The following is a 25,600-nucleotide window of genomic DNA, read 5'->3' on the forward strand; positions in this document are numbered from 1 at the left end:
TTGTTGGCTCTAAGGAGGAAAGTTGCTACATCTTCTGTTTAATATAGTCTGTTACCAGAAAAATCAAACAATGTGTGTATGTATAAATGCATTTACCTGATGGCAATAATAATGATAATAACAATTAAACTTTGTAGGAAAAATAGACATGCAAAAATACCCACTAGGACAAATTGTTCTTGTGAAGTTGAAGGGAAGAATATGTGTGTGTGTGTTGAAAGAAAGGGGTACTGCTACTTTTTACTTTATATACCACTATGTTTGAATTTTTTTCTTCCATAATGCATTACTTATGTAATTCCAAAAAAATTAAAAAGCAGGTAATAAAACACTGTGCCTAATCTGATCACTTTTATTAAATATGTATGCCTACATGTATTCATTTAGAATGGGAACCATCTGAAAGTACAGTCAGTTTTGCAATATTTTGAAATGGCAAATTTGTTCCAAATAGGATTAATATGTTAGGAAATAACTTGAGCCTGCCATCGATACTTGTGTGTGAGAAACACCAGGTGAATGTTAAAGATGGCACCCAACTAAGCTGAAAGGTTTAGGAATACACAAAATTCACACACAAGCACATGCCTTAAACATGTACCAGCGTCCTCAATTCACCTGTATGTTATGAGCCTTGGAATTCATAACTGGTTTACAACTTTCTGTCTGACTTCAGGTAAGCCTCTTCCCAGGACTCCACAATAACTCACAATCTGTAACTCTTCCAATGCCTACTTTTACCAACAAACATCAGGTCTTTTGCAAGATGAAGCAACATATTTATTGCAGTATTTATCATTCCTTTATGTAACATGCATATGTAAACCATTTTTCAGGTTCTGATTTTTTTCCTTTTGTGGGGCATTACAAAGTTTATGAGTTTTGAACTCTGATCCCATTTTTTATCATAAGCCCAGTGGTTTTTACTGCACAATTTTGCATAGTATAATGATTTTTAACAACACATATGTCACATGATAGCAGAACTGACTATACATATACCAAAATGTTAATAATGACTCTGGGTAGTAATTTATTTGTTGCTTATCTAATTTTTTTCTAAAACAATTGTGTATTAATAATTTAACTAAATCTACATAAACATTTTTAAAATGAAAGTTAAGATAATAGCCACAGGATGACTACAGTTAATCTATGTGGAGCCTTGAGGCTATTCGAGGAAGCTCCACTCTTTCACTAGGGATGCAATCAAGTGCCCTTTAGTCTACCTAGAAGAAATAAACAACTTAAGCTCCTCCTGGTAAATAGACACAAGGTCTCACAGTCACATCCTGGCAGCTTTTTCAATAATATGCTTTCCCGAAATTCTCAGAATACAGATGCGACTAGTCAAGATTCCATTAAACAATGTAGACCATGTATAAGGCAGATGCCCCTAAATTGCTTCACTAACACTCAAAAGGTAGCATGATACAGATCCAAAAATATATAGGCAAAGAGCAGTATGACATACAAGATTCAGTGCTTAATGCCTTTCAAGCTTAGTCTTGTCAAGTGAGATTAGAGCGCCCTGTCTTTTCAGGGTATGTGACTCTGTGGGGACACTTGAACACCATGAGAATTTCAAAAGGGAAACAAAAAATGAATTTTCTTCATGTGATTTGAGTCTTGAATTTCTGTCCATTTTTTCAGACTAAACTTTCACCTGTTAACACCTCTTTTTCTCCCCCTTTCGAAGGAGGTTTTATATATTTTTTTGGTCTGTTTTTTTGTTGTTGTTTTTTGTTTTTTGCTTTTTAATGGTAAGTAGCTCCACCTACAGCCAAGCTCCACTGTTTATCTTTGATTTTGGCATGATTCCCCCTTTTCCTCCCCCACATGCCCGTTTCTGGGACAGCGCCCACTGAACTCTGAACTCGTTCTTGATCCCAGTATTTTCCTCAGCTCAGAATCTGCTGTTGGCTGAGTTCTCTGTGGAGTTTTGTTTCTCGCTGTTCTCCGACAAAGGGCTTGTTCTGTGAAGCACATCTCTTTGTTCAGCCTCTGGCTTCAACCACTGAATCACAAATATTCTCCAGCTGGGAATCAGACAAGGGCAGAGATGAAGAACCCAGAGGGCCAACAGGATGTTTCAGTTTCCCAGGGAATTCGCATGATGTTTTACGTGATGAAGCCCAATGAAACATCATTCCAAACCCTAGAAGAGGTGCCTGATTATGTAAAACAGGTGAGACTCTCTGGGAAGGGGCTGCTTTCGCTTTTTTCTTAAATGCGAAGTAAGTTTAAAGACATCCTTGGGGTTTGTTCACTTTCATGCTTCAAATTATTAAATTGTAATAAAAACAATTCCTTTTCATAAAGATAAGGAGCAAAAGTAGAATTTGTACTCGAATTGAATTTCTGTACAACATTCTTGACCATCTTCTATTAAGTATCTTCCCCTGATATGTCACTCCAGAATATGACAAAACTTTCAAAAGTTTTCCTGGACACAGTGGCATTACAAATTTAGCTCTTAGAAGCTCAATGTCCAATGGTTATATGACATCAGTAAACTTTGTAGCAACTTTGTTTTTTAAGAGTAAACTTGTCTACCACCTCCCAGGAAACAATTTCCTCTTTAATTTGGTAGAGTAGTGCTGCAGAGTGGATACACAGCTGAGTCCAACTCTGATTTCCTAACTTTGAACTTGAACCAAGTTTTATTTGAAGCTCTGAAGTGTTTAGAGGCACTTTTCACTTTTGGTTCCTGGCTATGATTGGAAGTGGAAATATCCAGAATTAGAACTTGAATACTGAAGTTCCCCACCCTGTCAAAATGTTCCTACAACACTTACTAGTTCAGACCAGAAATAGAAAAAAAAAAAAATGACATCAGAGAATATGTTCTTGGGAGTTCAATTTAGGAAACTTTAAAACTCATGATCAGCTTCAAATGAGTGAAACCCATAACTTTTTCAGGATTTGGTATTACTCCTTCTTTCTGGTTTTTTTTTTTTTAAGAAAAAAACTTCATAAATTATTTTTTATATTGTAATACTATTATTAGTGGAACCTAAAAACACCTATTATGTAAAACAAAATTAAAGCTGAATGAATAAAACTTGAATGATGTTTCAAATATTTAAAATGACCTTATTCTTTGAAATACTCAGAAGAATATTCTGTGTTCATATAGTGTCAATTTTGTCATCCCTGCAATTCTAAGATGAAAAATCCAGATTCGTGGTACATCCTTAATGAATGACTTTTAAAGTGAGTCTAGCTTAGTCATATGTAGATAACAGACTTCTGGTAATTGCACTTATTTTAACATGTAATTTTTAGGTCTAACTTGAAACATGTTACTGCTAATCTTGTTTTCTTAGTGCAATTATCACGGTTGCACCTGCTTACATTTTATTTTCAAACTGGATGATAGAATTGAAGCACCTGTTTAGTATACAGCTGAAACAATCAAATTTATTTGTTGTGAGAAAATGGTCCTCTAGGAAAGGTGCATACCTATTCCTTCTATGAGATGTCACTCTGGACCTCCCACTTCTGGAATGACCAATGAGCAAATGTGGAAGAATTGCATACCGAGCACAATAGCATCTCTTTTCTGCAATTTCCTTTCCAGGCAACTCCATTTTTCATTTCCTTGATGCTGCTTGAACTAGTTGTCAGCTGGATTCACAAAGGGAAGCCACCAGGTCGTTTGGATGATGCATTAACATCAATATCAGCTGGTGTTCTGTCTCAGCTTCCAAGGTGAGCAACACTGAGGCAATAAACTGAAATTCTCAAATTTGATGGAAAAGGAGTTAGTTTATTTTTCACATACATCTCCAAAGAATTCAGTTACTATCATTCAACATTTTGATGTTTTGTTATCGTGGATTTTTCTATGCATTCATTAAAAATTACTGCTCTAAATATAATTTATCTTGATTACTGAGCTCATTGGTGCCCCCGTAAATTTTGTGCCCAAGCTGTGTGCTTCATTTACCCTACCCTAGTCCCCGCCTTGAGTTATGGTCTTGGTATCTATCGGAAAATTAATTTTGCCTCAGGAAAATTCATATATGGTAGCATTCTGGTGTGCAGACACTCCCTAGTTAAAATCCTGCAAAACTCTGGATTACTATGGTGGTCCCTAAGTGGTGTGGCTCTATCTAGTCCTATTTCCTTTGTGGCCAAACATTTCCATAATGGAAATCCAATGGAAACTCTTTACAGATTCCTTATGGCCTGAGGATAATGTACAATTTCCTTTTCTGATCTATGGAGGCCTTGGTCTATCCACCCTTCATTCTCCTTTCCCCTTTTGCAATATTTGTTCTTTCTGTACTCTACTTCTCGCCATTGCCCAGATATCACACGTATTTCCCTCTGCTTGGGAAGCTACTCATATGGCCAACTCTGGTTCATTTCTTAAGTCTAGGTATAGAATTCTCTTGACGAATCACTCTTCAGCAAATCATATTTGTTTTCCCACCCTGCATTAGACGCCACTTCATTATGGTCCCACGGAATCTTGTGCTTACCCCGGATATAGGATTGTTTCACCTGTTTTCACTCCCAGCCCTTCCTGCCAGCTTGCTTGCAACTTGAGAGCAGAGGTGTTCATCTTTCTTCATAGTATTAACTCCTGTGCCTGGAATAATGTTTGGTACATGGTAGTTTAAAATACTACTACTAATAATAATATCCTCATAGTGTTATGTTAATAATAAAATTGGATGATGAAGAGACCTAACACTAACAAATAATAAATGACCTACTACTTTTTAGAAAGCGTAAATTATAATGTGTATAGAAGAGAAATCAGTGAATGGAAGGTTCTTCAGTACATGAGGATTTACCGAAGAGGCAGAGGGTGAGGGAAGATTCCCTTAGAAGTATGTGCTTGGCGGTGTTGATGAATGCTCTCATTCCTGCTTCCCACCCATTGCTTCTTTTACTGTTTAAAGAACTTTACTTCTGACCAGTGCTCATTTCTTTGGAATGTTTCTGTGAACCGCCCAGTGGGAAACCAAGGTGAATTATAAATGATAATAATAATAAAATGAAAACTTAAATATATCTGAGAAAAGGTAAAATAATTTCATACAATTGCATAAAATTGTTTAGTTAGGAAGTAAACCTAAAAGTAAAATTTATTTTATAAATGTTACTATGAATAAGATAGGTTAATAGGCGTGAAGTAATAAAACTGATAATCATAATAATTATAATAACAATTACTCTCTGAAAAATTGCATGTATGGTTGTACATTGCTTTCAGAATCAGAGGATAATATCTCAAGGTATTTGTAGTTAATTACCAGAATATTCTAAATAAGAATTTACAATTATGAATAATTTCCTCTATTTCATATCTCCTTTGAACAGAATGGAATAAGAAATACATTCAACATACTCAAGGGATAGGTAGATTTGCTATTGAAAAATACCCACTTGGTTATTGTAGTTCTTTCTGAGAAAGTTAAGTGTATAGGTTTATCTAAATTAGATAACTGATGAACTGTAAAAATAAGTTGATAATTGAGAAGTGCCCTGCAAGTGCAATTATGGATCTCAAATTTTGTTGAGTTGAAATGGATTTATTCAAAACTCAGGGAGACATTAATGGAATAGTGCTTCAGCATTTCTTTTGCTTTTTCAAGTTGGACTTTGGTCAAAAATGAAATTTGATTGTTCTTCTATATTAACTACTAGAAATATAATCTTTATCCTCAGTACTATATTTCTGTTCAGCAGTGTGATTTTTAAAAGGTACAGTTATAACAGTATGTGCAAGAATCAGAAATGTATTTTTGTTGAAAACAAACCCCCAAAGCATAACGAAGATGGGGAGAAGGAGGGTGAGAAGGAGGGAAGGAGGGAGAGAGAGAACAGCAGTTCTTTTCCTTCACACCCCACTACTATAACACTCCTTAAGCTAACACAAGCTGTTAACTCTGGTGCCCTTTGAAAGAAAGGTGAAAGGTTGCGAACTTGAATTTGGAGCATATTTTTCTATAGTTGTATTTTGAATGGTAACAGCAAATGGCTTCTTTTTTGTTCTTATATGTGTGAACAGCATTTCTAAATTATGAAATGTGTTTAATTTTGTAAGTTTTGCAACAGATTTTACTTTTTATAGCCCTTTTATCTAAAAGCTCAGCAAACCAAATGATCTGAAAATGAAATTTAAAAAAATATTGTTGTTTATTTTGTTGTCATTAAAAGAAAAAAGATGTAAGCAGAGAAGGAAAGCTGATACTCAGGATCCATTCCATTCAATCCCTCGACAAAAGACGAGAAGAGGCGTTTAACAGAAACGCTTAAAAACAATATTTCAGTTGAAGCCGAAGCATCAAGGGGAATCCTTGTGCAAATCATTAACAGCTGAAGGTTAGATTAACACGGCACTGATCATATCCTCTCCGAGGGACTAATTTCATTTTCTACAGGAGCAACGGGGCTTTGCCATCCTTAAAATACATGACTGCGAGAAAAATGGTAGTATACCGTTTGTTAATTCGTTTGTGAGCAACCACGTAAATAGACAAAAGAAGCTGTGGAATTCAAAGTGAAACCCTAAACATGTTTTTCCACTTTGCCATTCATGTAATGGAAATGGTGTATGCACACCGAGGAAAAACAATGTTTATCTGAGGATCTCAATTTTATTATTACATAAAATTTGAAATATCCTGAAGATTAATAGCATACGTACCATATTGATAGAAAAAACTACATGCTGTATCTTTCAAATCTTTATGTAAGGGAAAATATTAATCACAGACAAGATTATATCTTGTTTACAAGGCTGTCGAACAGACCATCATGTATAATAAAAGTCCATCTGTCCTAAGAACCAGATTCTGGGGAGGCCTGCATCTGTTTTGCTCTTCTGGAATCCAGTAGGCAGCCCTCCTAGTCAAAATCTAGTCTTGAAGTTATAGACAGATATTTCTATTTAATCATAGTTAAATGCAGTGTATCACATGCAGATAATCTGCCTTTCTACCAATTACTTGCATATGTGACTATAAAAAATTAAACATACAACATTTTTTACTAAATCTATTTTCTTTAATAAAATCTTTCTAAAACTTGTGAAATAGTCTGCTACTGACTTAAATGCTAACGAGTGAAAAATAATCACTTTTTTTTTTCTGCTTGTTTAAGCAGAACTCAATTTCCAATCCTTCATTAGAAAACCGGGACCTCAATTTGTTACTTCCTTCCAATGTTTCTGCTTCCATAAATTGCATCCTCCCCAGAGAAATTTTATTCCCGATATAAATATCTACAGTATGTTTGTTTTTAATGGGTTCATTTATTCTGTTGAAACAGCAGATTATAAATCAAATTGCAATAGGTTGGAGGGATAATTTAAGTAGGTAAATTTTCAAATAAGTTGGGGACACTCCACTTTTAATACATATGGGTCACTGCCAAATTTCACTATGGAGTTAGCTCTGTAGTGTTCAGCCGTACATATGCACAGTTTTACTGGCCATGACTGCCATGGAATTTTCCATTCCTGACAAGAAAGTTTCAAAAAAAAAAATTTAAAGAGGAGGAAATTAAACTTCTTTGAAATACTTTTTACTCCTTGGGGTGTGACTGGAGAATAAAGAAAAATTGTATACTGGGTTTTTAATACTAGACTTCAGTATCAGAGGTAATTCTGCCTTAGGCAACATCAGACTTCTGACAAATAAGTGCCTGTAATTTTGGATGATGACTTTAATAAACAGTTATTCATTGTCCAAAATAAGAGATAAATACATTGTGTAGTGTTAATAATATTATTTTATTATTAATAGTAGCATTTAGTAACTTAGAAAATAATTCAAAGAACACCCCATTTGAAGAAAATAAATTTTAATATCTTGCTGGTTTGTTAATTATATTTGCTAGGGAAAATGCCTCATTGCCTCTGAACTTTTACCTTAGAAACCTTACAAATAGACTTTGTTATTAATTATGTAACTTCAGAGATTGCTGTGAGAACACACTTCTCTCATGAATGCAAACTTCCTTGTGCTTATTAGTCTGCATCTGGGTGCTTATTCAATAGAGTAATTAAGTTACTTGAAGTAAACTTATTTCTTGCAAAGTAAACAACATAGCAAATTTACTTCTTCCCAATCTACATACACTGTGTTTACAAAAGTCTACGGTTTTGTGCTTGTAGTAAAATGTAATAAAATAAAACAAATGTTTTATACATACAATGGCATTTCACAGTAAGTAATAGCAGTACAAATTTTATCTGTCTGCGGAAGGTAGAGATTGTATAATGTATTTTGTTATTACTGAGCAAAAATTAATATTCCACTAGATGGAGCAATAGTGGCAGTATCTTTATAGATAAACAGTGCAGAGTTTAAGGTTTAAGAGATTTTGAAATAAATAGCAAAAATTCTTGGAAAAGTCAATACACATTATACAAATATATTTATATTTAATTATAACTTCCTGAAGTTTAGAAGAATATTTAGAATGATCCCACTTAAGTATTGATTTATTTTCTGATTTATGGGATAAGATTATTAGAAATAAAAATATCTAATTTATATTCTTCAATTTTGCACAGTCCGGCCAAATCAGACAGCACACACAGCTCTAATGACAGTTGTGAAATAGTAGAAATTAGCAGATGTCTGTGACTACTGGGTACATAATTCATAATGTTGAAAGTTGCTTTGAAAAAAACAAATAAATAAATAAAATAAAAAAATAAAAAGTAAGTTGCTTTGAAATTTTAGCAGTTTGTAATGAGAGCATTACATCAAATTTCATTTGTTCGATTAAAGCATGTGAGTACTTAAGAGCTGGATAATTTTAGAGTCCATTCAGAATAATGCTCTCTTATCTTAAATTAGCCCTGAAATATTGAAAGGGTGAATGATATGCCCAACATTACCTTTCCATTTTGGATGATAGGTATATTCAAATTGAGATGACTTTTTAAACTAATTAGCTTTAATTTGTAAGCTCCATCCCCAGATAATATTTCTTCTAATTTATTATTTTAAGATCTCAACATTATAGATTAACTTTATCTCTTAAATAAATCCAGGATCATACTGGAATACCAATTTAGTGCCTTACCAGATTTTATAGTATAATAACTGAATATTGACAGGATAAATTTCTAGTGTTGAGAAAATATGTTATATAAACATGTTAGATAAACACATAAAGAATTAGCTACTTTTCATTTGCCAAAAAACATACCTAAGACCCAAGAGAAAATAGCTATTTAGGGGGAATTTATAAAGAAAGTAGGACAATGGAAGGAAAGCCTCTCTATATACAGAGGATTATTGATTAGAGGATTCTAATGCCTCCATATATTTAGATTATTATTATTTTTTGGTCTTGCATTCAAACATAATGAGTAAAAGGGATCTAGTAGTTAGTTATTAAAGCCCCTATATTACCCCATATTCGATCTCCACGTGATACAGTAAGCTCACTATTTGCATACACATTACATATGTCACTTCCCACAGGATGGGGTTTACAGAGTTGAAGTTTGAATTCCAGAGTACACAGTCATATGCTGGGGGATGGGGCTGGGAGAAGACCAAGGAATTTGGAAGAGAAAGAGGAAGGAGCTTTGGTTTATGATTCAAGGTCTGGTGGGAACATTTTTGAAAATGTAGGTGCTATTTCCTGCAATCAAGGGTTTTCCAGAGCTTGATAATCATTTCCCAGCTGTATCCTTTTGCTGAATTGTTTTTAGTTGTGGGCAGCCCGTGGCTGTTTTTTCCCATTTATGATGGAAGAAGATCGTATTCATCTTGCTGATAGAAAGCAGGGAATTTAACTCCCACAGCTTCTCCCCTCTTCCCCTTCCCCTTGAGGAAAGTTTGGCTTCGTGCTAAAGTGTGAAAAGAAAAAAAAAAGAAAGAAAGAAAGAAAAAAAGCCTGGACCGTAGTGTGTCAGGCGTATTTCAGCTCGATTTGTGTCAAGCCTAATAAGTAAGTTGACAAAGTAATAAATTGGGTGTCTGCTCAAGTACTGGCACCTGAACAGGAAATAAAAAAGTATTTCAATTGCAGGCAGGGTCTCTTTGTTTTACACACGGATGTTTTCCAGGGACCCTCTTTCTTTTCTTGAAGTCTTGGTATCTTAAAACCTATTTCAGTTGTCACTGGAAATGACAAGAAAGAGAGCAACGTTAGTAAAAGATACTGAACTGATGAGACATTGATGAGGCAGGTAATTGATTATGTTTGCCCTGTTTGCCAACGTGTCCTCTCCCTGTCTTGGGCTGTCCCTGGTAACCTAGTAGGTTCTCAACATGAATTTATCGAATGATTGAATTATTCCTTGAATGGGTCTGTTTTGACAACATGTACTAAAGCTTATATAAAAAGCTATAGATTATTTCAATTTTCTGTTTCATTTTCCAAATTTTAATTTTCTTTCCAGATCACACTTTTTTTAGGATTATTGACAGAGACAATTTTTCCCCTCAGGAGATAGTTGGACCTTTTGTTGTCACAACGTGGTTAGAGGACTATGCTACTGATATCTGATAAATAGAGTCCTGGTATGCTGCTGAATATTCTACAATTCACAGGACAGGCCCTTGCAACAAAGAATTATCTGGCCCAAGAGGCAATAGGGTCAAGATTTAGAATCCTCGTTTTAGAGAAATTATTAGGCTTAACCACATAAAATTCATATTATTTATCATGTTTTCTTACTTAAAAGTTGAATTTTATATGGCTAACCCTCTATGGCTAACCCTCTAATAGGGAACAATTTTAAGATTTCATAATTTGAGTAACAGTTTCCATAGGAAAGAACCCTACAAAAATATCCTTTTGTCCAAATATTAATAAGGATGCTTGAGAAGCCCTAGTCTACATATTTATACAAGTCACCAACCAAGCTAACATGCATTAAAACAAAATTTGTTCTATCTGCCTACTTTAATAAATAACCTGGATAACAAATTGGAAGAAAATATTTATTTATTTCTAATTATTTTTATTTTTCAATGACAGTTGACATACAAATTATTTTATATTAGTTTCTGGTGAATAGCATAGTGGTGAGACATTTATATAATTTATGAAGTGATCCACCTCCGCCCCCATTAGTTTAGTACCCGCCTGGAACTATACTTAGTCATTACCATGTTCCCTATAGGAAATAGTGTAGAGATGCATCAAAAAATTAAAAGTAGAACTACCTTATATTCCACTTCTGGGTATTTATCCAAATAAACCCAAAACACTAATTCCAAAAGATAAGTGCACCCCTACATTCCCTGCAGCACTATTTACAACAGCCAAATATGGAAGCTATTTAAGTGCCCATCAATAGATACTGGGAAGATGAATTTTAAATTTAGATTCTTGGATTCCTCAGCATTCCAGAACAATGTGGGAGCCCCTGTCCCATGTCCTGTCCTGTGTCATGAGGGACCTTCTGCACATGTGTGCAGACATCCCAGACTGCTTGTTCAAGCTCTGTATACTAGTCCAAAAATAGACATGCCTGACTACTGCGTAACATCCAGGAGTTTACACACATGCACAGGTCAGCTTTCTGAAGGACTCGACCAGGAAAGAGGCTCATGCAAGAGCTACAAATCAGCTTGGAACACTTTAGCATGGGATTCTCCGGTTTCCAGAGCATGGCCCACGTTGAGACAGGAGTTCTGGGCAAGCAGATTCCTTCGGATCAAGGACGGACACTCAGGGACAAAAATGCTCTTCCCAGCCATATAATTGTTGAAGGAGGTCATTGAAGGCAATGCTGATTTGCCCAGGAACTGGACCCTGGCAATGAAAGGCTCCTTACCCTGATCCCCATCCTTAGAATATATGTTCTGCACACCATTCCCACACTGGAAGCTGTTTCGGGGATGTAGCCTTGAGAGAGTTAATGTCTTGTTGAGACCACCTGAATTAAATACACGACTGAACCTAGTTAAGGCCTCTGCACAGGCATACCTTGTTTTATTGCACGTCACTTTATTGCGCTTCATTAGTATTGCGTTTGTCGCAAATTTAAGGCAAGACCCTCCAGCAGCAAAAAGGTTATGACTCGCTTTATTGTGGTAGTGTGGCATGCAACCCACAATATTTCCAAGGTATGCCTGCCTAAACTAAAGATTCTTGGTGAGGGAGGGCAGTCGTGGGGTGGGCAGAAATGTTGGTCTTGGAGTCGCCCAAGACAAACTTCCTGTGTAACTTCTCTTGTTTATTAAACATGCCGTTTACCAATCTGAAGTGGTTTCTCTTTCTTAGGTCATTTCCTGCCCTCTACATACAGAGTGAAATTTACCAACCAACAGTAATCTCAAATTGAAAATTGGGTTTTAAGATTTGATGATGTGTAGTCCTTTTCAAAAGTGTAGGCACTTGGCATTTCTGTTAGTTATTTATATTAATGTTGTTGTTAAAGTAGCCTACATTTTTATTTCACAGATTAAATAGTAACTTGAAGTGTTCAAAATATAAGACTTTTATAGTTATTAAATAATAAATTCATATTATAATTAAATCAAATTACATTAAAATTAAAGGCCTGGGTCTCCAAAAGACCTAGTAACATGCTAACTCATGAAAGCTGACCATGTAAAGGGAATTACTATTAAAATGATAAATTTAAACAATATACTTATTTAAGCTGCTTCTTCAACTTTTATTTAAAATTAGAATATTTATGAATTTCCTCACTTATTAATGGTTTATCAATACATCTTTATTAAGTAGAATTATCAATTCATTTTACATATTATTAATGATAATTATAAAAGAAAAAGTCACTCCAATCAAATTTATTAAGGTAATAAAAAGAACAATTATCTTGAGCCTGATCTTAAATTTGATCACAGAAAATTTAAAGAAAAAATACCACACTTTATAAAATTGAAGCATAATTTGTGTAACTTTTGAAAGTTTTTGAAAGTTCTTGAAATAAGAATTATAGAAAGTTGGTACAAGGGGTGGCAAGACACATTCTATTGCCTGGGTTTTAAAAACAATTGTTTATTTTAACTAGGTTTGTATACTTTATTTCTAGGGGGATATTATTCCCTTATTATCTTGAGAGCTGTAGTTTATATTGCTATAAAAATATTGAAATGCTATTATTCAATTTGTAATCCTAAGAATAACATCTAAAAACATCAAAAGTTTGTGTATGAGAGAGAGAGAGAGAGAGAGAGAGAGAGAGAGAGAGAGAGAGAGAGAGAGAGAGCGCAAAAGCAGAGAGAAAGAGAGAATAGTTCGCCAGAAGCAACTTCAATCTAAAGGCAAATGTTATGGGGTAACATCTTTTAAGACAGTAGGCAATTTGCAGTCCCCTTTTAAAATATGCTAATTGTAATTTTCTACCTAGTTATACTTCTTTTAAAAAGCATTCCTAGTGTGTTCTTTGACATCATTAAGATTTAGAAAGGACAATCACAGAAAGTAAGTTGTAATTTTGTCATATTTATGTTGTATGGGTTCCGTGAAAAGCATGTTAAGGGACATAAAAACAAGAATGGCACCCTAAATTCCATGAAATTGAGAGTGCAAACAGGTGGCATTCATGAAACAAATACCTATGAAACAAAAGGAAATATTATGTGAATCATTTTGATACCAAGAAGATAGGGCCTTTTAAAAGGCATGATGGAGTAGTAAAAAGCAACAAAGGGCAGAAGGATTTTACTATTATACATGAATATATTAAATTTTAAATGTTATGTGAAATGCTTTAGCATAATGTTACATCTAAAATGTAGTATAATCATTGCTTGTGGATTTTGTTTTTCCAGATTGTTTTTCAGGAGCATTGAAATTACCAGTTACATTTATGTCTGGGAGAACTACAGGCTCATCAGCTTACCCTGGGATTCTCCATGGACTTGGTATTTGACCTTCTTAGGAGTTGACTTTGGCTACTATTGGTTCCATCGCATGGCCCATGGTAAGCTGCAAATCAAGGCTGTATTGATAATTTATGTTTAACTGTGTTTGACACATGGCTGCTATTTGGTAAATATTTATTGAGTAGATGATTAACACACTATTTTACAGAATACAAAGGTTAATAACACAATTTTAGTATTGCAAATTAAATGAAAATAATAGAAGTTAAAAAGTGAAAATATTAGAGGTGCATTTTCACATCTCTTATCTAATTTATTACAAAAGATGTTTAGGAACTGATGGCTATCATATTACTTTTTACTGTATTGCCTTCCATGCTTGCTAGTCTACAGACACTTGTAAACAATATTAAACTTCACATCCCAATGATCAAGAGTCAATCAGAAGAGCTCTGTAATAGCATAGAATCCTAGGTAACGAGTGCTGTTATACGTAAGCTTGATTCAAGTTCTTGGCAGCACTTCCACATTACAAATGGAAATGTGGTCAGTTAGGCACTAAGCATACTGCACTTCAGCATTACCATAGCTTTGTAAAATTTTTCATCTAATTCAAAGCCCTGTCACTGCACTGGTTCTCAGAATTTACTTTTTTGGGATTCTTGGCTGCACCTTCTAAAGAAATATTTTGGTATAGAAAAGGACATGGAAGAGCAGGAAACTGTCTAAACCTCTGTAGGGACAAGTAGAGGTTGGAGAATGATTGTAGAACTGAGGTGAGCAAGTGATCTCTAAGGAGGAATAAGGCATGCAAAAGTATTTCTGAAGGGAAATGGGGAAAAGTGCTAATTGTGAAAAACTATTGAAGAGCAGAACTCAGGATTTCAGTGGGTGGTTGGTTTGAGTGGGTGGGGAGGAAGGAAGGAAGAGGAAGAAACCTGGAATAATAATAAAAATATAGATGGGAGATGGAAAGAAGATGCCCGAGATCAGGGTGAATAACTGAGCTGTGTGTGTGGGAGTAAGTGTGACCAAATATCCTTCCTCAGTGAGGATGAAGGAAGTAGGAGTAGCATCCACAGCCGTTACACTTAAGGTGGCTAAATGTTAAATACAGCATTATTTTTTGTACATTTTATACATGTACATTTCATGAAACTATACAGTGCTCATTCATTAAAATGATTTGAAGTGAACATACAAACTAGAAAAAGTAATTTGTGTGTGATAACCTTTGTATTTAAAAATAATAAGTCAGCTCTTGACATCATTTCCTTGTATATAAATGCAAGAGGATACTCCCAAATTGAACATAATTAAGAATAAAATATGTTCTATGTAGTAAACTTTGTATTTTATTTCAAAATAGTAGTTTCCTCCTTAAAATGAATCCATTGGCAATCTTCCTCACTTTCTATGCAGCAAATGGGTAATGCAGAAAGCATTTACATTGTATTACTTAATTTCAGGAACCTTCTAGTATCACACTGTCCTGTACGGATGTGTTTGTTTGGGAAATCTGCAAATTCGTTTAATTTTTGAAAGCCCATTATAACAGGAAACAAAGAACCAACAAAATATTACCAAATATAAAACTTTTAAAAATAAGTTGATTGTAAGTGCTCTCAGGGAAGAGCAATAAAGTAAAATAATATATTAAAAACATGAAATCAAGGCTTTTTAAAGTATGCTTCCCATTAGAAAAAATTGAACGGAGTCCAGTGGAGGCAGGCATTTAAAAAAAAAAATCTGAAAACCTTCTGGAAAAACACTCACCACCTTCAGGCTATGAGGCCTAATCATAAGTTCAAAGACTTTTGACTTGTGATGGAAAGCTAGTAGGAAAAAAATAAATTATGTAGTTGAATGTGTCAAACTTCAAAATGACAATTTTTAAATTCTATATGATAATAATGTAAAATATTAAAATAGAGTTTCAGAAACTTACTAATACGTGGGAATAAGGAAAAACTTATAATATCAAATTTCTCGAGCCTCTTGGATTACTGAGCTCATACTGGTTAATTGGTTAAATTTATTCAACCGAAGAGTTTGAACAGTTCTAAAATCCAAATGTTGTCTTAAAATATCAGGAAAAACTCTGCTTTTCCTATTTAATGTGTTACTTTCCTTTCACTATTTGCAATAAAATGAGATAGCAAAAATATGTTCTATATTTGTTAATGTATTAATTTCTATGTGTTTTGAAGAAAACAGTATATTATATACTGAAAATTTTGTTTTTGCGTGTATTGAACTTTCTTAGTAACCCAAATTATAGCTAGGCATTTGTTGTTTCTGTTGTTACTTTGCACACATGTAGAATTTTCTCAAATTAAGGGGACTGTTTGGTATTAGTGGAAAATAATTTATTCTCAAAAACTGGAATTCCATCTCTATTTCTATGAAAAAGTGCAGGAGGATATTCGAGGCTGTATGTGTTCTTTACATTTCAATCCTTTTTCCTCTGAAATAATGAGAAATTGCTAATTATCATCAACTCACACAGAAAGAAGAAATCATTTCTGTTGACAATGATTGGACAACTTTAGAAAGAAATATAGAATGATAAAATTAAATAGGTCTTTAACAGTAGTTTCTTGCCTGCCTAGTTTCCATTACAAAAGGATGCATTATTATTTTTCTTTGTAGTTTCTATTAGTCATACTAAATATGTAAGATAAGGAGTAAAGATTTTTAAGGGAATCTTTAAAATATAAATGATTATTGATTTGCAAGAGCAAGAATTAGGCTTCCAGGGTGCTGGTAATAGACTTTATTATCTGGTATTGGTTGGCAGTTATATGAGTGTATATTGTTGTAAAAAATTATTGAGTTGTGCACTTAAAGTTTAAGTACTTTATCTATATCTCAATAAAAAGCTACGTTGGTAAATAATGCCACCAGGATGATTTCTTAGTAAATAATTTGAGGTCAGAATGATATAATAGGTAACCAGATTTAGAAATAAGAACCAAGAAATAGTTGTTACTATAAGCATACATATCTGATCTTCCACAGATCTCACCTTTATCAATTTCCACAACCAACAATGGTGGAAGTAACAGCAAGCTAATTATGAGTTTTAAGGCCTCTCTTCTTCAAATGCTTTTTTGATATTTCTTGGTTACCAGAAGTGGATACTAGTGATGTTTCTCCTTTGCCACCTGACTTGATGTTAGGCGTGGCCAGTTTCAGGGACTGGAGGGATCCTACAAAGCCAGAACAGCAGAAACGGACATTGCTTCCATTTTCCAGAGGGCTGCTTTCCACGTGCGGGAAACGTGATAGCGTTTGCCTTATGGCTAAACTGTAGCCTAAGCCTTCTCATAAGATCCTGGGCCTTCCTGGAGAGAACACCCAAGGACTACCTGTAATCCTCAGGCTCTGGGGCCTACACACTCTAGCAAGTAACTCTTTCACCAGCAAAATGACTGTGGGAGTCACACCTCTCCAAAGAGGTCTGACTGGGAGTGAGGGGCTCTTCTGCATGCATAACTTCCTGCCTCATTCCCTCTTCTTCTGCTCTACAGGCGATAGCTGTGGTCTGCAGGTGCTACTTGTGTACCCCTAAACCACTCCTTATGGACCTCTTTAGGTAGTTAACCACCTTTTTTGCTAGTTGATAATGCTTTATATTAAATTTTCCTTATTCGAATTGCTGGTGTTGTGTCTGTCTCCTAATTAGACTCTGATATAGCCAGTCACCTCACATCCTGTGTAGGGTTGTAACTTAGAGTTCCCCGAACTATACCTTTTATTATTTCATTCTGAGGCACTGATTATACCTGGAGGCGACACCAAAATGTAGTTCAGTTCTGAAATAAAGATGTTCATCTGTAAAAGTATTATAATAAGCAATCCCTGGAATCCTTTCAAAACTGGAATTCTTGTAGTCAACAAACTGCTGAGTTCAGTTTCTGTTCATCTCTTTCTATATTTAAATAAGGTGACTTAACTTTCGTGTAATTAGTTATAAACACTTATCCCCACACTTTACTGTGATTAGGTGAGCCTCTGTATATGACTATTGACCTTCATTTTTTTCATTCTTTTCTGACTTTTAAGGGGGTTCAGTTTAGATCATCCTAATTTCCATCATTGTTTAAACAAGGACCATCAACAGCTGTATTAATTAGAAATTATTTTATTTTGTGATGGTGCCAGGATTGTGGTCTATAGTGAAGAATAGGTTACTTACATTCAGTTACATTTGCATTTTTTTATTATTATCAGAATATACCAAACTTTTTATAACTTTGCCATATATTACACCTCACTCTTTATTTTAAAAAATACAGTGTGATTGTATTCTTTGATCACTAAGGGTGAAGTCTACTCTGTATTTGCCTAACTGTCATTCCTCTTGCTTTTCCCCATGGTTTCTCAGCTTTTGGAGTAGTCATCACTGAGATAATATATGAGGGAAGTTTGGGAATTCCTATCAACTTGCCTCTGACCTCCAGTCCCCCTCCCCCCCATAATGTTTATTTGTTTTTAATAATGTTTAAATAAGCAATTAAACACCTTCATTTACAACTGTTAAGTGAAATGGTAAACTCAGGAAATCTGATATATGGTGGTGGTGGTGTGCTATTTTCTAATGTTTATTTCCTCACGTTTTATTACCATTAGATTCTCTTGTAACAGCAGACCTTCATATTTTAGAGTCATATTTATTTCTTTTTTCCCGTTTTTAAATTCATCAATTATAGTTGACATTCAATATTGTTTGATATTAATTTCAGGTGTACAACATATGGTTAGACATTTATATAATTTAACAAGTGATCTCCCTGACTAGTTTAACACCCACCTGGCATTATATATAGTTATTACAATATTATTGACTATATTCCCTATGCTTTACTTTACATCCCCATGACTATTTTGTAACTACAAATTTATACTTCTTAATCCCTTCCCCTTTTTTCCCCTACTCCCACAAACCATCTTCCATCTGGCAAACATAAAAATGTTCTCTGTATCTATGAATTTGTTTCTGTTTTGTTTGTTTATTTGTTCTTTAGATTCCACATATAAGTGAAATCACATTCCATCTCTCTTGCTCTGTCTGAAACTCCACTCAGCACAATACCCTCCAGGTCCATTCATGCCACTGCATTTGGCAAGAACCCATTCCCTTCCATGGATGAGCAATATTTCATTGTATGTATGTACCACCTCCTCTTTATCCATTCTTCCATCGACAGGTACCCAGTCTGCTTCCCTATCTTTGGCTATTGTAAACAATGCTGTAATGAACATATGGATGCACACATCCCCTCATAGTAACATTTGGGTTTCTTGAGATAAATACCCAGAAGTGGGATTACTGGGTCTTTACTTTCAGTCTGTTTGTGTCTTTCAATCTGAAGTGAGTCTTTCATAGTTAGCATATAAAGGGTCCTGTTTTCTTATCCATTCAGCCACCCTATCTTTTGATTGGAGCATTTCATCCATTTACATTTAAAATAATTGGTGAAAGATATGTAATTATTCATATTTTATTTATATTTTTGATATATTTTTTTTTTTGGTCTTAAAGAAGTCCCTCTAAGATTTCTTGTAATATTGGTTTGGTGGTGATGAACTCCTTTAGTTTTTCCTGTCTGGGAAGCTCTTTATCTCTCTTTTGATTCTAAATGATAGCTTTGCTGGGTAGAGTAATCTTGGTTGTAGGTCGTTGCTTTTCGTCACTTTGAATATTTATGCCAATCCCTTCTGGCTTATATAAAGTTTCTTTTGAGGAATCAGCTGACATTCTTATGGGAGCTCCCTTGTAGGTAACTAACTGCTTTTCCTTGTTGCTTTTAAGAGTCTTTCTTTGTCTTTAATCTTTGGCATTTTAATTATGATGTATTTTGGTATGAGCCTCTTTTTGTTCATTTTATTTGGGACTCTCTGTGCTTCCTGGGCTTGTGTGTCTATTTTGTTTGTCAGATTAGGGAAGTTTTCTGTCATTATTTTTTCAAATAGGTTTTCAATTCCTTGATCTATTCTCCTTCTGGTACCCCTATGATGCCAGTTTTGGTACCCTGATGTTGTCCAAGAGGCCCCTTGAAATGTCCTCATCATTTTGGGTTCTTTTTTCTTTTTGCTGTTCTGTTTGTGTGTTTTATGCTACCTTCTAAATAGCTGATTTGATCCTCTGCTTCATCTAATCTGTTGATTTCCCCTAACGTATTTTTTATTCAGTTATTGTATTCTTTATTTCTGACTGTTTCTTTTTTATGTTTTCTGTCTTCATTTTTAGGTTTCCTAATTCTTTATTGAAGTTCTCCCTGAGATCATTGACCATCCTTACAACCTGTGTTTTGAACTCTCTGTCTGGAAGATTGCTTGTCTCCATTTTGTTTAGTTCTTCTGGAGCTTTTTTCTGTTCTTTTATTTGGATTATATTTCTTCATCTCCCCATTTTTTGTTTCTATGTATTAGGTAGGGCTGCTGTGCCGACTGGTGTTAGTAGAGTGGCCTTTTGTAGTAGGTGTCCTGTGGGACCGTGTGGCATACCAGGACTATGTGTGGGGGGAGGGAAGGGAGAACAACTGAGTTGTCTGGCTTCAAAGCAAAAGCTGGAGGGGCAGATTTCTTTTGGGTAGAGGAGCTGGAGAAAACCATTGTTTCATTGTTGAACCCTCCCCTTTCATCTTTCAGAGGCACGTGACTGCAATATCTGTGTCTCTATCAACTTGACTAACACTGTTCACCCCACTCTGGTTATTTTCTGAGACTTCTGCCCCACCCAAATTTTGGAAACACCCAAGTCACTTTCAGTGGCTTTTCTATACATATGGCCTGTCTTAGCTCATGCTGCATACTTTCATAAAAATCTCTTAAAGAGTCAGTAAACCTCAAAAAAGCAGCATTTGGCTTTGGTGTGTCCTGTACCTCTGGCTGAGTAGTCCTAACCCCAACTTTAGTGACAGCTGTCCTTGGTTCATGTCTTGGACTCTTGAGGCACCTGTAAGCCTAGCATGAGTGGTAGCCATCTGTGGATTGCTTTATGTCTCATGCCAGGGGGCCCCATGCGGGGCACAGGCTGTGGCTGAATTTGGCCTACAGCAGGGCCCCTTCTAAGAGGCCCTGAGGCTAGCATGCCTGGTGGCCAGCTTTGGATTGAGCCAGAGCACTTCCCAGATGCCTCCAAGGGTGACACACCCAAAGGGCAGGCTGGGCAGGCAACAGAGTCCTGCTAAAGTGAATCGTGCTCTGTATGATCAGCCCCTGCACAACAGCTCCTCCACTGTAGTCACGGCCAGTGTTTACATCCAGTTTCTTATTGTTACTTTCTACTAAGAAACATGGCACCTATGTCAACCATTTTCCTCTGATCTCATGTCACTAACAGGAACTTTCTTGTGTCCAATGTTAAACATATGTCCATAGATACATTTGAAATGTATGTGCACTGAAAGATTACCATTATTTTTTCTGCGAAAACCCCATATGAGGGAGCTTTCTCTTAGAAATAATTTATTCTCATCACTGGCATCTGCAGTCATATTTAAAACCACAGCCTAAATTTCCTTTTGTGTTCTTAGATATATGTAGGTAATGTATGAAAAGCACATTTGAAACAAAGATTCTGGCCATCATCCAGGTGTTCCAAGTGTAGATGCATTGCAATATCAAGTAGGAACGCCATATATTTAATACTGAAGAATAAGAGTTTCAAGAATCCCATCAGCCTATTTTTGAACATTGATACTGAAGTGTAAAAATATTTCCAGCAATAGTTTGGAGCATTTGAGGATGGCTATAGCAATATTTTCCAGAGATTGAAAAAGCTGTGCAGTGAAACTGAGAGTCAGAGATAAAGATTAATTTACAAGCCCTGTTTGACTTGTGATTCCCCATGAAACAGAGAACGTGCCTTAGTTTTCTTTCAGTGCTAGGACCTAATACACTTGCCTGTTATATAGAAGAGAGAACATTGAAATTGGTTTCAAAAGATCTAGCTGTATAATTCTGTGCAACTATTTGCCACACACATAATTTTGAGTTTAACCTCTCGGACAGATTTTACTGATTTCATTCACCTCCCAGTTTTGCTTTGAAAAATGCTTTGAGAATACAAGAACCAAGGAAAATTGAATGAATGAATGCATGAATGAGTACACCAACTCTAAGAAAGCAAGATGAAGGCTTGTTTGAAAATTTAGGGGTTTTAAAATGGGCACAGGAGGGAAAAACTTAAGTTTGGAGTGGCCTTTCAGATTACATTGGAATGATATTCAATTAAATATGATCTGGGAAAACCAGATTTGTCCCAAGTAATTTTGTTCAAAAGGAGAATTAGGGAAAGTCTCTCTTACCAAATGTATGATGCATTAGCAAATAAAACATTTGAGCATTGACATTTTAGACCGCAAAAAGCCAAAGAAGTGGAATTCTATCCTTATTCATTTAGAAAACAATTGTAATTGGGCCTGAATTTAATGTTACCATATTAAAATAGCACAATGAGAAAGGCTTCTCTGTGAATTAAGTACTGAAAGAATACACTAAGTGAAGATTCCTGCAGAAATCATCAACTAACTTAAAGACTTCTTTCTATACTTATAAACTTTTCATTCACGCATCTATTCATCCATGCATTAATTTTTTCAACAAATATTTAATGGCCACCTAACTTATACCAACCCTGTACTGGGCATCTAAGGTAGCTTGATTAATAACAGACCAGGTTACAAATTGCTCATTCTGCTATTAATGTTACACATTAACAATTACAATAGTGATAAAGTACAAAGATGGAGTGAATTCTAAAATTAACAATAAAAAAACTGTCCTCATTGTCACAAATTCTTAAATTTCCAAATTTTTCAATATACTGATCAAGTTTTCTCAATGTGGAATAGATAAAAACCAAATGGAGCTCTGTTTAAAGTTCATATTCCTGAAATTATGATGCTAGTAACAGTATAAATAGTAATACTCATAATTAAAAGTCAACTATTATTGAACGCCATTAGAGAAGCATAGTGATTAAAAGAGAAGTACAATGATTTAAAAAAAAAAAAAAAGCATAGGTTCTGGAGCCAGGTTACCTCAGTTCAACTTCTAGTACTTATTACCTGAGATTTGGGGCAGGTTAATCTCTTTATGTCTTAGTTTCCTCATCTATTAAATTGAATAATGATAATACCATGTATCTCACAGAATTTTGAATAAAGCTTAAATGAGTAAAACGTTAGGAAAGTGACTGGTATATTGTTAATACTGTTTAAGTATTATTAATATTTACTAATGTTTGTCATATTACTTGGTACTAGACTAAGTACTTTATATTAATCATACAACAAATTATATTATTTAATTCCCAGAACAACCTTATAAAGTACCATTCAGTTGTTCATCAGGTCTAAAGTGAGAGCCTACTATATGTTAGGAATTCTCCTAATTGCTGGAAATATAGCAGTAAACAAATAAAAGTTGCTGTTCTTATGGAATTTAGAGTCTAATAAAGCAGGAAATCAGATATAAAACATAAATCATATATAATGCCAGGTTAAAAACAAAAAAAACAAAAATAAAAAACAACTGATGAACAAACACAAAAAAGTACTAAATAAATGGAGATATATCCTGTGTTTATGAATAGGAAGAGTCAATATACTCAAGATATCAGTTCTTCCCAACTTGATCTGTAGATTCGATGAATTACCAATGAAAATACCAGCAAGTTATTTCATGGATATCAACCAATTGATTCAGAAGTTTATATGGAGAGGCAAAAGATTCAGAACAGCCAACACAGTATTGAAGGAGAACAACGTTGGAAGATTGACACTTCTCAACTTCACGACTTACCATAAAGCTACAGTAATCAAGACCATATGATATCAATGAAAGAATAGACAAATAGATCAATGGAACAGATTAGAGAGCCTAGAAATACATCCACATAAATATAGTCAATTGATCCTTAACAAAGGAACAAAGGCAATATAATGGAGCCAAGATAGTCTTTTCAACAAATAGTGTTGGAACAACTGTATACCTACATGAAAAAAAAAAAAAAAAAAGAAAAAAGAATAAAAGAAAAATGAATCTAGACACAGACCTTAACCCTTCACATAACTCAAAAAGGATCACAAACTTAAATGTAAGACAAAACTATAAAACTCCTTGAAGATAACATAAGAGTAAACCCAGATGATTTGGGTATTACAGTGACTTTTTAGATACAAACCAAAGGCACAGTCCATGAAAGAATTGACAGGCTGGACTTCATTAAAATGAAAAACTTCTCTCTGAAAGATAATGTCAAGAGGATGAGAAGACAAGCCACAGACTGGGAGAAATATTTGCAAGGGACATATCTAATAAAGGACTGTTAGCCAAAATATACAAAGAACTTTTAAAACACAACAAAACAAACAACCCAATTAAAAAATGGGCCAATGACCTTAACAGACAACTCACCGAAGAAGATGTACAGATGAAAAGATACACATATGAAAAGAGGTTCCACATCATATGTCATTAGGGAGATGCAAATTAAAACAACAATGAGCTACCACTAAACTGCTATTAGAATGGCCGAAATCCAGAACACTGTCAACACCAAATGCTGGTAAAGATGTGGGACAACAGGAACTGTCATTATTGGTGGTGGGAATGCAAAATGGTAGAGCCACTTTGGAAGACAGTGTGGTGGGTTGCTTACAAAACTAAACATAGTCTTACCATATGTTCCAGCAATCTCACTCCTTGGTATTTATCCTAAGGAATTGAAAACTTATATCCACACAAAAACTTCGATGTGGAGGTTCATAGTAGAAGCATTACACATAATTGCCAAAATTGGGAAGCAACCAAGATGTCCTTCAGTAAGTGAATGGATGAACTGTGTATAATCTATGGACTTTGGGTGATTTTGATGTGTTCATGTGTGTTCGTCAATTGTAACAAATGTAGCACTCTGCTAGAGGATATTGGCAGTGGAGAGGGAGGCAGCAGGCATATGGGAAATCTCTGAAACTTTCTCCCAGTTTTTCTGTGAACCTAAAATTGCTCTAAAAAAACAATCTTTTGAAAATCCATTTCCAATATAATGAATTGATTCTAGGACATTTATTATTAAAAATGTTTGCAACTTAAAACACTCAAAGCTCTATGGTTTTGAAATGCCTTGAATATTCCTTGTAGAAGTCTTCTCAAACCAATAGTTTAGGTGTTTTGCTTGGTGCCTCAGAGTTTTCCACGTCCCAGAGTAATACACTCTATTAAGATATATGAGTATGACTATGCTTTTTTTTTTTCTTGGTAATTTTAGAAAATAAATATGACACATGTTTATTTTCAGGGAAGTGATATTAGGAATATGTACATAAGAAAGTTGACAATCTGGAACTTGACTCCTGAAAACTATCATTGCATTAAATCAACTTTGAGGTAAAATCCTCCTATTTTAAAGACTTTAGTGTGTAGTCCAATTTTAAAGCGGTACTTCACGTTATGATGGTATCACCAGAAGTGCTGGGCATTAGTCAGAATCTTCTATATATGTATTGAGGCTAATGCCAGTAGGGTTTGCCGACATTTTTAATAAGGGTTGTATAGGAAAGAGGAAATTCACTAATGCTCCAAAAACTTCGCCTGAGGAAATAAGTGAATAGTGTCATTTATTTTGAAGGAGAATATTGAGGACTAAGTAGACTGGGGAGGGGGAGTGGAGAGTGGAGCTGAGGATTGATCTGCCTGTTTTATTTTCCTTTGTTTACAGAGAGGAAAAAGGGGTCTCAAATAGTTAAGTAATATGCCAGGAAGCTGGTAAATTTCAGTGTTTGTTTTCAATT

At 34.8% G+C, this 25,600-nt stretch overlaps 1 protein-coding gene across 2 annotated transcripts in view; it reads left to right on the forward strand.

Moving 5' to 3' along the window:
* Positions 1–1,900: 1,900 nt before the first annotated feature.
* Positions 1,901–25,600, forward strand: part of AGMO (alkylglycerol monooxygenase) — a 308,998-nt gene continuing 285,298 nt past the window's right edge. For both annotated transcript variants that reach the window (XM_033088864.1, XM_033088863.1), the window contains exons 1-3: positions 1,901–2,188; positions 3,584–3,714; positions 13,740–13,891. In XM_033088864.1, the coding sequence (XP_032944755.1) occupies positions 2,063–2,188; positions 3,584–3,714; positions 13,740–13,891 (409 nt within the window). In that variant the 5' untranslated portion in view covers positions 1,901–2,062. The remainder of the gene's footprint in view (positions 2,189–3,583; positions 3,715–13,739; positions 13,892–25,600) is intronic.

The sequence above is a fragment of the Rhinolophus ferrumequinum genome, chromosome 20, assembly GCF_004115265.2.
Source record: "Rhinolophus ferrumequinum isolate MPI-CBG mRhiFer1 chromosome 20, mRhiFer1_v1.p, whole genome shotgun sequence".
In the NCBI taxonomy this organism is placed as follows: Eukaryota; Metazoa; Chordata; class Mammalia; order Chiroptera; family Rhinolophidae; genus Rhinolophus; species Rhinolophus ferrumequinum.